This window comes from Saimiri boliviensis, chromosome 8, assembly GCF_048565385.1.
Source record: "Saimiri boliviensis isolate mSaiBol1 chromosome 8, mSaiBol1.pri, whole genome shotgun sequence".
Taxonomy (NCBI): Eukaryota; Metazoa; Chordata; class Mammalia; order Primates; family Cebidae; genus Saimiri; species Saimiri boliviensis.
In genome coordinates, this window is record NC_133456.1 from 81,151,551 (window position 1) to 81,165,263 (window position 13,713).

Genomic DNA, 13,713 nt, shown 5'->3' on the forward strand with positions numbered 1-13,713 from the left:
ATGAAGACCAAAGAAATCTTTCAAGTTTACCTCTCACCTGAGGGCCTTTCTTTTTTTTTCTTTTTTTGAGACGGAGTTTCGCTCTTGTTACCCAGGCTGGAGTGCAATGGTGGGATCTCGGCTCACCGCAACCTCCGCCTCCTGGGTTCAGGCAATTCTCCTGCCTCAGCCTCCTGAGTAGCTGGGATTACAGGCACGTGCCACCATGCCCAGCTAATTTTTTGTATTTTTAGTAGAGACGGGGTTTCACCATGTTGACCAGGACGGTCTCGATCTCTTGACCTCATGATCCATCCGCCTCGGCCTCCCAAAGTGCTGGGATTACAGATTTGAGCCACCGCGCCCGGCCACCTGAGGGCCTTTCTACCTGCTGTCTGTCTACCTGGAATACACTTCCACCAGTCTTCAGAGGCTTGGCTGCTTCCTCATCGTGCATTTCAAACATCTCTGCTTCAGGGAAGGCTTCTCCACCATTCTTCACTGTATCCTACCCAGCTGCCCACCATCATCATATTCTTTGCTGCTTGTTTTTTACAGCGCACACCCCTGTTTACTTGCATGCCTAATTTTGTTAAATCCTCCAAAGAACAGAATATCTACGGAGGGAGTGGTCTTGGTTCTCTTATTCACTACTCTGTGCACTTATATAGTAATTACACCAGTAATTACACCAGCACATGGTAGGCATGCCAATATACGTTGAATGAATTCATGAATGAATGAATGCTTAACACCATTCTGCACACATTGTAGATATTCAAATACTAGTTGGAAGAGACAAAAACCTAAACAAGACTTATGCCAACTCCCACTACTGACTTAACTCACAAGTCTTCTTGTGTTAAGGAAAAAATATAAAAAATAAACAAATTGAACAGTTCCCCATGCCAGCTTTATTCATAGCAGCACTGTCCCTAGTTATTTCTTTATCCTGCTCAGAGTGAATTCATGAAAAGACACTTCAGTGGATGAAAAACAGATAGCTGTTTCCTGGAACCAAGGCCTCACAGAAGGGCATAACTAGGAACGGTTTTTTGTTTGTTTGTTTGTTTGTTTTTGAGACAGAGTTTTGCTCTTGTTACCCAGGCTGGAGTGCAATGGTGCGATCTCGGCTCACCGCAACCTCCGCCTCCCGGGTTCAGGCAATTCTCCTGCCTCAGCCTCCTGAGTAGCTGGGATTACAGGCACGCGCCACCATGCCCAGCTAATTTTTTGTATTTTTAGTAGAGACGGGTTTTCACCATGTTGACCAGGATGGTCTCGATCTCTTAACCTCGTGATCCACCCGCCTCAGCCTCCCAAAGTGCTGGGATTACAGGCTTGAGCCACCGCGCCCCGCAGGAACGGTTCTTAAGGAGATCACTCAGTGGGCAAGTACTTCCCCAGATCCATTGTAAACACTGTCACAAGCCCTAAGGACGAGTCGGGCAAGGCCTAAAAATCAGACCTGGAGAATGAATGTCTATAGGGCTTGTACTTACTCATTCACTCTCAGAGTCACCCCCTATATACCTTTGGCTCAGGTGGAGAGCAGAGAGGTCCAAAGGGGAATGAAACCTACTATCGTTCCCTTGTGTGCGACTATAGAATCAACCCCACCAACCCACAAAAGATGCTAAGGGGGGAAAAGTCTATAAGCTCTTCGCAGGTGGTATACTGACTGCAGCAGAAGACACCCAATAGCTGGGTGGAGTCTTGATCTACGACTAATTCTGTGACCTAGAACTTAGTCGCGTCACCCCCAGAGTCTCAGTAGTCCCATCTAGAAATGGGGGTTCAGAGTTCCTATACAACCTTTCTCAAAGTCCTGACCTAAGGATTCCATACCAGATGTGAATATTTATTGTAATCTATAAAGCATTGTCCAAAGGTAAATTATGGATGGCAAATAACAGTTTATAATAATAAACAATTCCTACAACTTGCATTCCAGATTAACCATCCAAACACTTGGAAGATGACTGATAAGCACACTGAACAACATAACGAGAAAGATAATGCATGCCCACCCTGCATTCTGGAAAGCCCTGAGTATGGGCATGCCAGAGGTCCAGAAGTACCCTAACATCTCTGTAAAGAAACATTGGGGTCCACAAGAAAGGGAACATTCCTATGAGTCGTGAGTGGCAGTTTGCTGTTCCCAGCCAACAAGCCACAGCTATCATTATGGACATTTCTTACATTGCCGAGGACAGGTCTTAAGAAATGTAGAAAAACTTGCCCTACATCCCTCTGCCACATAAGGAGACAAGATCAAGATTTTCTTGACTCCAGAAAAGATGATATGGCGTAACTCAATGGATTTTTAAAAAATCATAAAGAGACAAGGTTAGAAAGTGCCAATTTCTCAGAGACTAAAATAAAAGCTTCAGTGGGAAGAGCTCTTTTAAAGACTGACTCAAGTCACATCACACTTAGCACCTACTATGTGCATGACCCACACCCCTCCACCCTCCTACTTACCCCCACCCCCCCACATGCCCCCTCTCCCTGGTACTGCAAAGATAAATAAGCCAGGGATTCTTTATAGCATGGGAAAGAATAGGCTAAGGGCCACAAAAGGGACCAGGCATTAGGAGGAACCACAGGAAAGGTAAATTTTGTTCTTCTCAAAGAGATACAGGAAGGCTTCATGAGTCAAGTGGCATTTGAGCTGGGAGAGAAAAATAAAGCAGAGATAAGGTGTCAGAAGGCCATCTGTAGAAACTGGGACATAGACTTGATTCTGTGACATAGAGCCTCTTGACAGACTGTAGAAGCCTGTAGATCCCTGCAGAGAATAGCATATTTAAATGAGTGATAACATCACACAGGATTTCTAAGAAAATCAGTATTAAAATACGAAACGTATTTTTAAAGCAAATTTGTGATACAGTATCATATGTGATTATTAGCACCTTAAATAATAAAACCTAGCAGCAAGTCTAATATCCACCATAATTTCAAAACAGCAGGAAACATTTTTTTGAGATATCTGCTACAACTGCAATGTGAAATAAAAATGCTTGGGATTTCTACTGGCAACAAAAACATATGTACCACTAATAACACTATGGTTCCCCACCTACATTTACAACGAAAGAAAATGCTGTATTTAAGTTTGACGTTAACACAAATGTCCTTTTTTCTCCCACACTCAAGTTCACAGGCTCCATGCTGTTTCCATGGACCCAGGTTAGGGAATTCTAATAGAGAAAGAGTCTCGGCCAGGCACGGTGGCTCACATCTATAATCCCAGAACTTTGGGAGGTTGAGGTGGGCAGATCACTTGAGGTCAGGAGTTCAAGACCAGCCTGGCCAAAATGGGGAAACCCCATCTCTACTAAAAATACAAAACATCAGCTGGGCATGATGGCGCATACATATAATCCCAGTTACTCTAGAGGCTGAAGCAGGAGAATCACTTGAACCCGAGAGGCAGAGGTTGCAGTGAGCCGCAATTGAGATCAGCCACTGCTCTCCAACCTGGATGACAGAGCAATGCTCTCAAAAAAAAAAAAAAAAAAAAAGAGAGAGAGAAAAAAGAGCCAAGGCAAATAAAGTGGGAAATTCTGGTGGGGGGGAACGTCATTTGACAATGTAGAACATGCAGAGACAGGAGATAGCATGGAAAGGTAGGTAAAATCCTCAGAAGTCACCAAGGTGAGGATTCATTACTCCCAATTATTAAATCACAGAATAGAGGTGGAGCAGAGTAACTCATACCTGTAATCCCAACACTTCAGGAGGCCAAGGTGGGACAATCACTTGAGCCCAAGAGTTCAAAACCAGCCTGGGCAACATAGTAAAACCCCCATCTCTACCAAAAAATTTTTTTTTAATTAACCAGGCATGGCTGTGCTTTCCTATGGTCTCGGGTACTTGGGAAGCTGAGAAGAATGATCGCTTGAGCCCAAGAAGTCGAGGCTACAGTGAGTCATGATGGCGCCATTGCACTCCAGCCTGGGTAATAGAGTGAGATCTGTTATTCATATACATATATATACACATAAATAACAGAATGTGCTCTAAGTTCTAGAATGCATCTTCTTTTGGAATAAAAAGAGATGAATGAAAGAAGCTAGGAAAACATCATTCTACAGGTTTCAAATCATAGCTCCTTTTTAAAAATAGAGTAGATGACAGTGTATTGAAAAATGTACTATTAATAAAAGAGCATGGATCCCATCCCATCCCCATTATGTAAATGTACGCATATGTCTGGATATAAGCACATGTATAAACGTAGATGTTTAGAAATCAAAATATGAATAGTAATTAAAGTTTAGGAGTGATTTTACTTTATTGTTTACATTTTCTATCATTGGAAAATGGGCAAAATTAGGCCCCACATAGGTTAGGAGACTCAGGGTAAAACACATAGCACATGGTACAAAACAGTTGGTACAAGAACTCAGAAATTTCCCTCTCTCAGACTCTAAAAAATCTTTCAGCCGGGCGCAGTGGCTCACGCCTGTAATCCCAGCACTTTGGGAGGCCAAGGCGGGTAGATCACAAGGTCAAGAGATCGAGACCATCCTGGTCAACATGGTGAAACCCCGTCTCTACTAAAAATACAAAAAATTAGCTGGGCATGGTGGCACGTGCCTGTAATCCCAGCTACTCACGAGGCTGAGGCAGGAGAATTGCCTGAACCCAGGAGGCGGAGGTTGCGGTGAGCCGAGATCGCGCCATTGCACTCCAGCCTGGGTAACAAGAGCGAAACTCCGTCTCAAAAAAAAAAAAAAAAAATCTTTCAGATTCAGAACTGAATGCACCTGAACACATGAAGTTATATAATTAACCCCAACTCATATATTTACAAATATACGAGGTTTAAAGTCCGAGTGAGTTGCCCAAAGTCACATAGCAAATATTAGTAACTGGAGATTCAGAGGTAAAATCTGGGTCTCTGGGCCCCCGTAAGAGCAGAATATTGTCCCTGTTAAAAGCCAGGGGTTGGTATTCATCCTGACCCTGGTTAAGTCCCATGTATTCCACTCCTTGCTGATAAACTTGGATGAATTCCTGTATTTTTCTAATTCTAGGGTTCACCACAGTGTTGTTTTTTTTTTAACTTCAAAGTGTAAGGGTGATTAAATGATACAATAAGGTAAAGCCCTATTCAAACCTGTGACAAAGTAAACACCCTTGTCTCAATCCCTCTGCCTGCTTGCCTCTGTCCCAGCTGGAGGAACTCCATTATTACTTTCCAGAAGCAGACAGACATTATCTGCTCATTAGGCTCAGCAGCTTGGTTCTAGTCTCAAAAGTCAACTGGGATCATGTTCATTGTGCCAACGACAGAGAATGCAAAACATCGGGCCTAACACAAGACAGGATCTTAAAAGGCTGAGCAGCTAGTTTGGGGATCTCTAGGGATTCTGATTCAACAGGTCTGAGTGAGACCAGAGATTCTGAATTGTTCGAATCTAATATTTCTGTGAATTAAAAAGGGGCTCAGCCTAACTGCGAGCAATGCATCAGCCAACAGGTGGCACGCCAAGGAATGACAGGAAGACCCAGGACTGTCAACAGTTCCAGGGCTCTTTTGTCAGGGATGAAGGGCAGCCATTGCCCAGAACCATGGAGGGGGAATGGAAACCAATCCAAACTAGCACAAAAACAAATGCTTAGAGGGATTCTCTGCCCGGTATACCTAATGTTCTCAGAGAGAGAACAAACTTCCGAGATTATCCTGTCCACTAGACAGATATAGCGCATTAGTGAACACAACTCTTAGGAGCTTATCAAGCACTCGGAGGCCCACAGAACACCAATGCACAATAAAATCCCACAGTAAATTCTGCTGGGTCAATTAAGAGAAAACGCATTCAAACACTGGAAAGGTAGGGCGTCAAAACGACCCACTCTGGAGATGCAGAAAGTGCCTGAAAATATGTTGGCCAGGTGCGGTGGCTTGCGCCTATAATCCCAGCACTTTGGGAGACTGAGGCAAGCAGATCACGAAGTCAGGAGATTGAGACCATCCTGGCTAACACTGTGAAACCTCGTCTCTACTGAAAACACAAAAAATTAGCCAGGCGTGGTGGTACATGCGCCTGTAGTTCCAGCTACTCCAGAGGCTTGAGGCAGGAGAATCGCTTGAACCCGGGAGGCAGAGGCTGCAGTGAGCCAAGATTGCGCCACCACTGCACTCCAGCCTGGGCAACAGAGCAAGACTTCATCTGGAAAAAAAAAAAAAAAAAAAAAAAGGTAGGTCCAGGAGCACCATACCACATATTTACATCTTTGAAATGGCCACACGGCATTTATTGGCCTGGGAGAAGAAACAGCCATTAAAATATCCTGCTAGAGTTGGTGGGCAAAGGAAATGGAGGAAGGGTCCCTAAAGGCCCTCATAAATTTCTCAAACATTTTGCTCGCCACTTTATCCTCAGAACCCTGCATGTTGATTGGCAAACACTATTACATTCACTAAGTGTCTGTCAAATGCGTAGGAAAACAAACAAACAAACAAACAAACAAAAAAACAGAGGGAGAGAAAGAGGGACAGAGACAGAAAGACAAAAAGAAATTATCTCAGGCCAGGCACAGTGGCTCACACCTGTAATCCCAGCACTTTGGGAGGCCGAAACAGGTGGATAACCGGAGGTCAGGAGTTCTAGACCAGTCTGCCCAACATGGTGAAACCCCATCTCTACTAAAAATACAAAAATTGGCCAGTGGTGGTAGCGAGCACCTGCAATCCCAGCTACTCAGGAGGCTGAGGCAGGACAAGAGGCAGAGGTTGCAGTGAGCTGAGATAGCGCCCCTGCACTTGGGCAAAAGAGCAAAAGCCGAAAGAAAGAGGAAAGGAAGGGGAAAAGAAAGAGGAAAGAAAGGAAGAAATTATCTCTGCTCCTACAGGCTAGTTAGGCTACTGAGTATAGCATTACTCTGGAATGAGGCCTTTTGTTTGTCTCACCCAAAGGCAATGGAAACTGGTTGCTACTACTGTACAGTGAAAGGAACATGAGCTTCTTAGTCAGAAATAACAAGATTCATTCTCAAACTCTGCATGATCTTAGCATTAGTTCTTGACTTCTTTGAACCGCGACATTTCCTCTTTAAAAGGGGGTAATACCACCTATTTCACTTCCAAAATAGGCATGATACTTATCCTTACAAAGCTGTGGAAAAAAGATTACATGATCTAATGGATTTAGGCAAAGTAGCTAGCACCATGGTCAGCACATAGTATGAGCTGACCAAATGGCAATCAATGTTGGAATTGATCATGCCCTCTACAGCCAGAGCCCATATCCTTCTGGGCTACCCTAATTGTACTCCAGAGTTCTTTCAGATGTCAAGCTGCAGAAATAATTCCAATTTAAGTTCACTGGATTTTCTAAGGAAAAAAAAATATATTTTTTAAGGCTGGGTACAGTGGCTCATGCCTGTAATCCCAGCACTCTGGGAGGTCAAAGCGGGTGGATTGCTTGAACTCAGGAATTTGAAACCAGCCTGGGTAACATGGCGAAACCTTGTCTCTACCAAACATACAGTTAGCCAGGCATGGTGTTATGTGCCTGTAGTCCCAGCTACTTGGGAGGTGGAGGTGGGCGGAACACTTGACCCTGGGAAGTGGAGGTTGCAGTAAGCTGAGATCACACCACTGTACTCCAGCAGGGGACGGAGCAAGACCCTGTCTCAAATAAATAAATAAACATTTCTTTAAGTAATGAACTCACATACATTTTACTTTTTAGTTAGCAAAGTAATTTCACATTCAGACATAACAATCCTGAAAAACAGTGTATTACTGTTACGCATGTTTAATAAATGAAAAAACTGGCCAAGCATGGTGGCTCATGCCTGTAATCCCAGCAATTTGGGAGCCTGAAGTGGGAGGATCACTTGAGACCAGGATTTTGAGACCCAGCCTGGGCAACATAACAAGACCCCACCTATACAAAAATTTTTTTTAAAAATTAAAAATTAGCTGAGAATGGTGGTACACATCTCTAGTCCTAGCCAATAGGGAGGGTGAGGCAGGAAAATTGCTTAAGCCTAGGAATTTGAGGCTGCAGTGAGCCATGATCATACTATTGCACTCCAGGCTAGGCAACAGAGCAAGATCCTATCTCAAAGAGAGAGAAAAAACTAAGACCACACAGCCAACAAAAGGCAAACTAGGAATGGAACTATAGATTTTAACATTTTATTATAATGACTGTGATTTTCTCAATCAAAAATTCAAATAGGAGATCTTATTATAGAAAACTTGAACTCAGACTGTTCCAGGAATCTACTTATATTATGCTAAAACTTATAGTTAAAATCAGAAACAAAATCCTGAAAGGAGTGATTTCTTAAAACAAAGCCTCTCCTCTGGATTTTATGTGTTATTTTTTATTTTTAATTTAATTTTTTTTTTTTTTTGCAACAGAAACTAATTTATCGCTGGTGGGAATGCAAAATGATTCAGCCACTTTCAGGACATTTTAGTGGTTTCTTTCAAAACTAAACATATTATTACCATACAATCTAGCAATCATACTCCTTAATATTTACTCAAAGGAGTTGAATTTTTTTTTAACTTTATTTATGATACTTTAAGTTCTGGAGTACATGTGCAGATCATGCAGGTTACATAGGTATACACGTGCTCTGGTGGTGGTTTGCTGCATCCATCGCCCCGTCATCTACATTAGCTATTTCTCCTAATATGTATCTATTCTTTTTTTTTTTTTTTTTTTTTTTTTTTTTGAGACCGAGTTTCGCTCTTGTTACCCAGACTGGAGTGCAATGGCGCAATCTCGGCTCACCGCGACCTCCGCCTCCTGGGTTCAGGCAATTCTCCTGTCTCAGCCTCCTGAGTAGCTGGGATTACAGGCACGCACCACCATGCCCAGCTAACTTTTTGTATTTTTAGTAGAGACGGGGTTTCACCATGTTGACCAGGTCGGTCTCGATCTCTTGACCTCGTGATCCACCTGCCTCGGCCTCCCAAAGTGTATCTATTCTTAATAGGCTCAAGCAGGAGAAAAGGAACATGTTTTAGAGAAAGGATGATCTGAGTTTTAGTAACATCTCTACCATTTATTAGCTATGTGACCCTGGATATTCCAGTTTCTTAACCCCACTAAATAACAACATCTTCATCTATGTAATGGGAAAGCAAGATCTACCCAAAAGTCTATGTGTAGTTCCTGGCCCTGAGAAGATGATTACTAAATGATTAACTATCATAAAAATTGTACCATGGTACCGACCACTTGGTCTGTAGGTTAGGTGACAGCTTGTCTCTTTCCTGCCTTCTCCAGCATCTGCATACCCCCTGTTCTGCATCTCTTCAATGGGGACACAAACCAGTCTCCACAGAACCTCACCAGGGAATGAAGATAACAAAAGAGCTGGCAGAGACATTATGCAAATACCAAATATTATTAAAACATTAATGAACTCTGGCAATTCCCTGAATTTTGATAAATGGTGTTTATTATGCACTGCCAGCCTCTTGCACAGTCTGGGCTCTCAAATATTAACTAGATAATAAGAGCAATCATTCTCCTAAAAGACCAAGGTATAGAGAAATAAGAAGTGAATCTAGACAATTGCAGTTAACACCTGCCTTCAAAAAAAATCAGAGTCTCTATACAAACAGGGAGCAGTAGGACAGATCCCAGAGACCACAGTGACCACCAGCAGGTTCAGATCAACCCCACAGCCTGTGCAGAACCCCGCTTTGATAAGAGAGTAGAGTGTCTTGGTGCTGACAGGTCATTGATCATGACAACTGTCCACCACCTCCTTGCTCTTCAGTGTAAAATTCCTCCAAACTAGACAAAATGAAAAGGATCTACGAAGCTGGAGGGGCTTCAGGCTTGGCTAACAATCTTACACATAAAGAGAGTAACATGCCTCACCCCCACCAACTGCCTGAAACCCAAGGCAGTATTATTCTCAGTGCCACTAAAGAGGCTTGCGCCCAATTCGTGGTTGGCCACTTCATTCTAGTGAGGGAATAATATTTGTAAGCTGTTAACAATCCTCAGGTGCAGCTCAGATACAGAACAAAGCCAAGAGGACTCTCCCTGAAACCATACACACACACAACTCCCTGAAATGAGAATCTGGTGCCACCCAAGTGACACCTTAACAAGCTAGGGGTCATTAAGATACCTCATTTGCATATTCATTTAAGAACCGAAGCTGTGGCAAGTGAAACAAAATGTACAAAAAAAATGATTTTGTTTTTTTAAGCCAAGCCAAAATCTGCTTCAGAAAAAGTAAATCCACATAGGGACCCTTGCTGTCGCCAAACCTTCACTTGTCTAGAGCAGCCAGCAACTCATTAAAGAAAAGCAAGGAACTCGCAAATGAATGCAGTACCACACACAGGCAAGCTCATTTCACCATCTGCCTTCTAGTGTCCACAGAGGGGCAAAAAGCTTAAATGACACTCTCCTGAATTTTCTCTCCTGTAGGTGGAAATGCTAAAATTCCCAGGGGGCAAGAAAGACTGCCTGCAAGGTCAACTGGGTAAAAAGGAATAGAAGCAAATCTAGTTTACCTGTCAACACAATGCCACCCATGACATTAAACACATGCAAAAAATTAAGCACCCCAGAATAATTTACTTTTTTATATTTGGATAAAAGCTTTGCTGATTCAGTGTGTAGCTGTGGCGTTAAGCAGAGAAATTCCTAACGAGCCAGGCACTTAAACTTACCCCTCCCTACCTTCTCCCATTTCCTGACCTATGACTATCCTAACTGGTGGTGACCTTCTTCTAGTGAATGACCTACGCCAAGAGACATCAGAAATGATCTGGGGGCTGTATTAACATTATGGCAGACTTCCATTATATGTGTCACAGAGAACGGCTATGATTAAACAACTTAAATAACTGCCCTCAGCCTTCTGTGTGTGTCTCCACCTTCCTGACAGTCACTGTGTTGGCTTTTAGCTTTGTAAGCATTTTAGGCTTCCCTCTGGAAGCTCACTCCTACCATATTATGAATTTAAATATATATATATATTTTTTTAATTCATCGAAATAGTTGAACGATCAAATTTCTCAGTAAAGAGTTTTTCAACCCCATACGTAACGTAAGAAACACTTGGAGAGTGTGGCGCAAAAGGTAAAAACCGGCCTAGAGTTTTAACCTGCTCCATCCAACTTCCCAACGCGTGAACAACTACCAGCGGACACACGTTCAGTCTGTATTACCCCCTCCTTGGGCAGTGAGGAAGAAGAAAACCTGGAAGGAAGAAGGTATCCTAGAATAGCAGCAGCAACAGCCGGCCGAAATCCAAGTAGACTGCAGGAGAAAGTCAGAAGCCCTGTCTTCCTCTGTGACCAAAAAACCTTTCCCAGTCAAATTTTTCAGCGCCTGGAAAATCGGCTGATAGATGTGTCGAGCGCACCCAGAGATAAGCGTTACAGCAGCGCTACCCTGGAAGACCAGTTCTGCGGAACGCTGACCGCGGGCCACGCACCGCCCGACAGCCACGGATCCACTGGCGGGGCCGCAAGCTACAACCGAGGCGCCTGGCAAACGCACCCTAAACCTCAGTCGCAATAATCCCCAAAGCAGGACACCTGGAGAGGGTGGGCCCGGTCTCCCGGGCCCGGCTCACGAGGTTCCTTCACACAGCATTCAATCATGTTTCGGGAGCCGCAGGTGAGGGGCTGCAGGTGGAAGTGGGCGGCATATTCTCCAGCCCCCGACGTCTCCGGGGTTGGAAACTCTCTGTCGGCCAGCGCTAAGACAAATTCACCGCGCCGGAGCTCCGCGCCTGGTCACACGGGAGCTGGGAATTAGGCATCCCGAGCTCGGCGACCGGCCGGGAGAAGCCCCGGAAACGCTTCCGACCGCCCCGAAGGGAAGTCGATTTGCAAATCAAAGTTGCAGGAACTCCGGGCGCCCAGGCGACTTCAGCGGGTTACTCGGGAACACCCAACAAGTTTGGCCACCGGGGGCTCGGCGTGACAGCGCCGCGCGGCGGGACGAGACAGACAACTTGTCGCTCGGGCGCCGAGCCAGAGCCCTGAGCTGTCTCCGCTCCCGAGCTCGGGGAGCCGGCGTCGGGAAGGCGCAGGTCCCTGCCTCCGGCGGCCAAACCCCTCAACGGATGGCACCTCCGGGGCTCACCTGGACCGCGCTCCCTTTCCGGGGCTTCCCCCAGCGGTGCGGCGTTTCCACCGCGAACGCCTCACCTGCCTGCCAAGCCCCGGTGGCGGAGAAATTAACAAAAGAGCAAGCGAGCAGTGGGGAAAGGGAAACCCGGCGTAAAGCATAGTAAGGAGGGGAGGGCAGGCAGCTCGGCTTTCGGCGGAGAAAGAAGGCAGAGGCGGAGCAGAGATGGCTCAGACCCCAGGCACCGGCTCGGGAAGGAAACGGCGAAGGGGGAATGGGTTCTCTACTCCGCTTCCCAGCGCACACACACGCCTCCCCCTTTTTCCTCCTTACCCAGCATGGAAAAGATGAAATCCTTGGCTGTGTGAATCTCCAGCGCTCTCTGGTCGTCGTATTCCCGCTGGTCGTGCTTCGTAAATTCTTGGATGAGTTTGTTCAGTTCCTCCACCCGAGCTCCCGACCTGAAATCCAGCTCCGGGAACGCAGGCTTGTTGTTACAGCCCAGGGAGGCTGCCTTGCAGGCGGTGGGAGCCGCCATCTTCATGCAAAACGCGCCGAGTAGCAGCTCCGCGGCAGCGCAGCACCCACCCCCGCCCCCCACCCCGCCCCCCTGGGCCTCCTCCCCTCGCCGGCTCCCAGGCTTCGGCCCCGGCCCGTGGGCGGGTTGGCGGGCGGGCGTCTGGGCGGGCGGTCCCCCGCTCCTCGCGCTCTGGGCGTGCGGGCTCCGGGAGGAGCTGGACTGCGGCGAGGGTGCGTGTGTGGCCCCGACACCCTTTTCTCCGGCCCCACGCCCGCCCCGATGCTGCGCGTCCCTGCCCTGGCCCTCGCTGGCAGCCACGACAGCGGTCGTGGAGCCAACCGGAGCCACCCCCCGGGCGAGGAAAGTGAAGTGGAAACAATGTGAAATTCACCAGCTCTGAAATCAACAAGCTGCCGGCTCCCGGGTTAGGGAGCCAGCACCAGCGTCTCCATTTAAAGGGACAGCGCACCCAGTGGAAAGGAAAATAAATAAGTGACAGAGGTCTGCGCGCCTGTGTCACTCGCCAACCCGTCCTTGGGAAGACGCGCGAGGTGTGGATGCATTCTTTCTTCACCTCCACCGCCGTCCCCACGTCCCCTTTCCCGGGAGGGTTTGCCAAGCGCATTCAAGAAGAAAGTCTTCCTCCGCTTGATTTTAAGGGCGGTGTCCTGGGGGAAGACATCTCTGCGCGTTTCCCTCTCTATCCCAAGAACTCCAGTACCTTTAAATAAAAGGAAACTGCCTTAAGGAATATGAAACCTACTTTCTTCCCTTTTCTCTTGAATTGCCAAGATGATAGGATTGAGCGTATCAAAAAAGAGGGTGCACGCCTAACCCAGTATTGACACTGTCACCCCTAGAATATCCCTACCTTTGCCCGAGGTAATTAATTACCTGAATAGCACCTTATTTAACGTATAATGAATTCATGAGGTTCAACCTACTCCAATATAAAGATAGGGAAACTAAGGTGTGGGCGTGGGAGAGGGGAAACAATGAATTGCCCCAGGTTCCAAGGAATGTTGAATGACAACATGAAAATTTTCTCGAGTACCCACTATTTGCCAGATGGAGTGACAGAATGTGACAGCGATAGCCAAAAGACATGGCTCCTACAATGGAGTT

The 13,713-nt window shown here is 46.0% G+C and overlaps 1 protein-coding gene across 1 annotated transcript in view; it reads right to left on the reverse strand.

The window, feature by feature from the left end:
- MB21D2 (Mab-21 domain containing 2) overlaps positions 1 to 13,105 on the reverse strand; it is a 129,085-nt gene extending 115,980 nt beyond the window's left edge. Inside the window, exon 1 of the mRNA XM_003927021.4 lies at positions 12,402 to 13,105. Coding sequence (XP_003927070.1) covers positions 12,402 to 12,612 — 211 coding nt within the window. The 5' untranslated portion in view covers positions 12,613 to 13,105. The remainder of the gene's footprint in view (positions 1 to 12,401) is intronic.
- Positions 13,106 to 13,713: the final 608 nt, after the last annotated feature.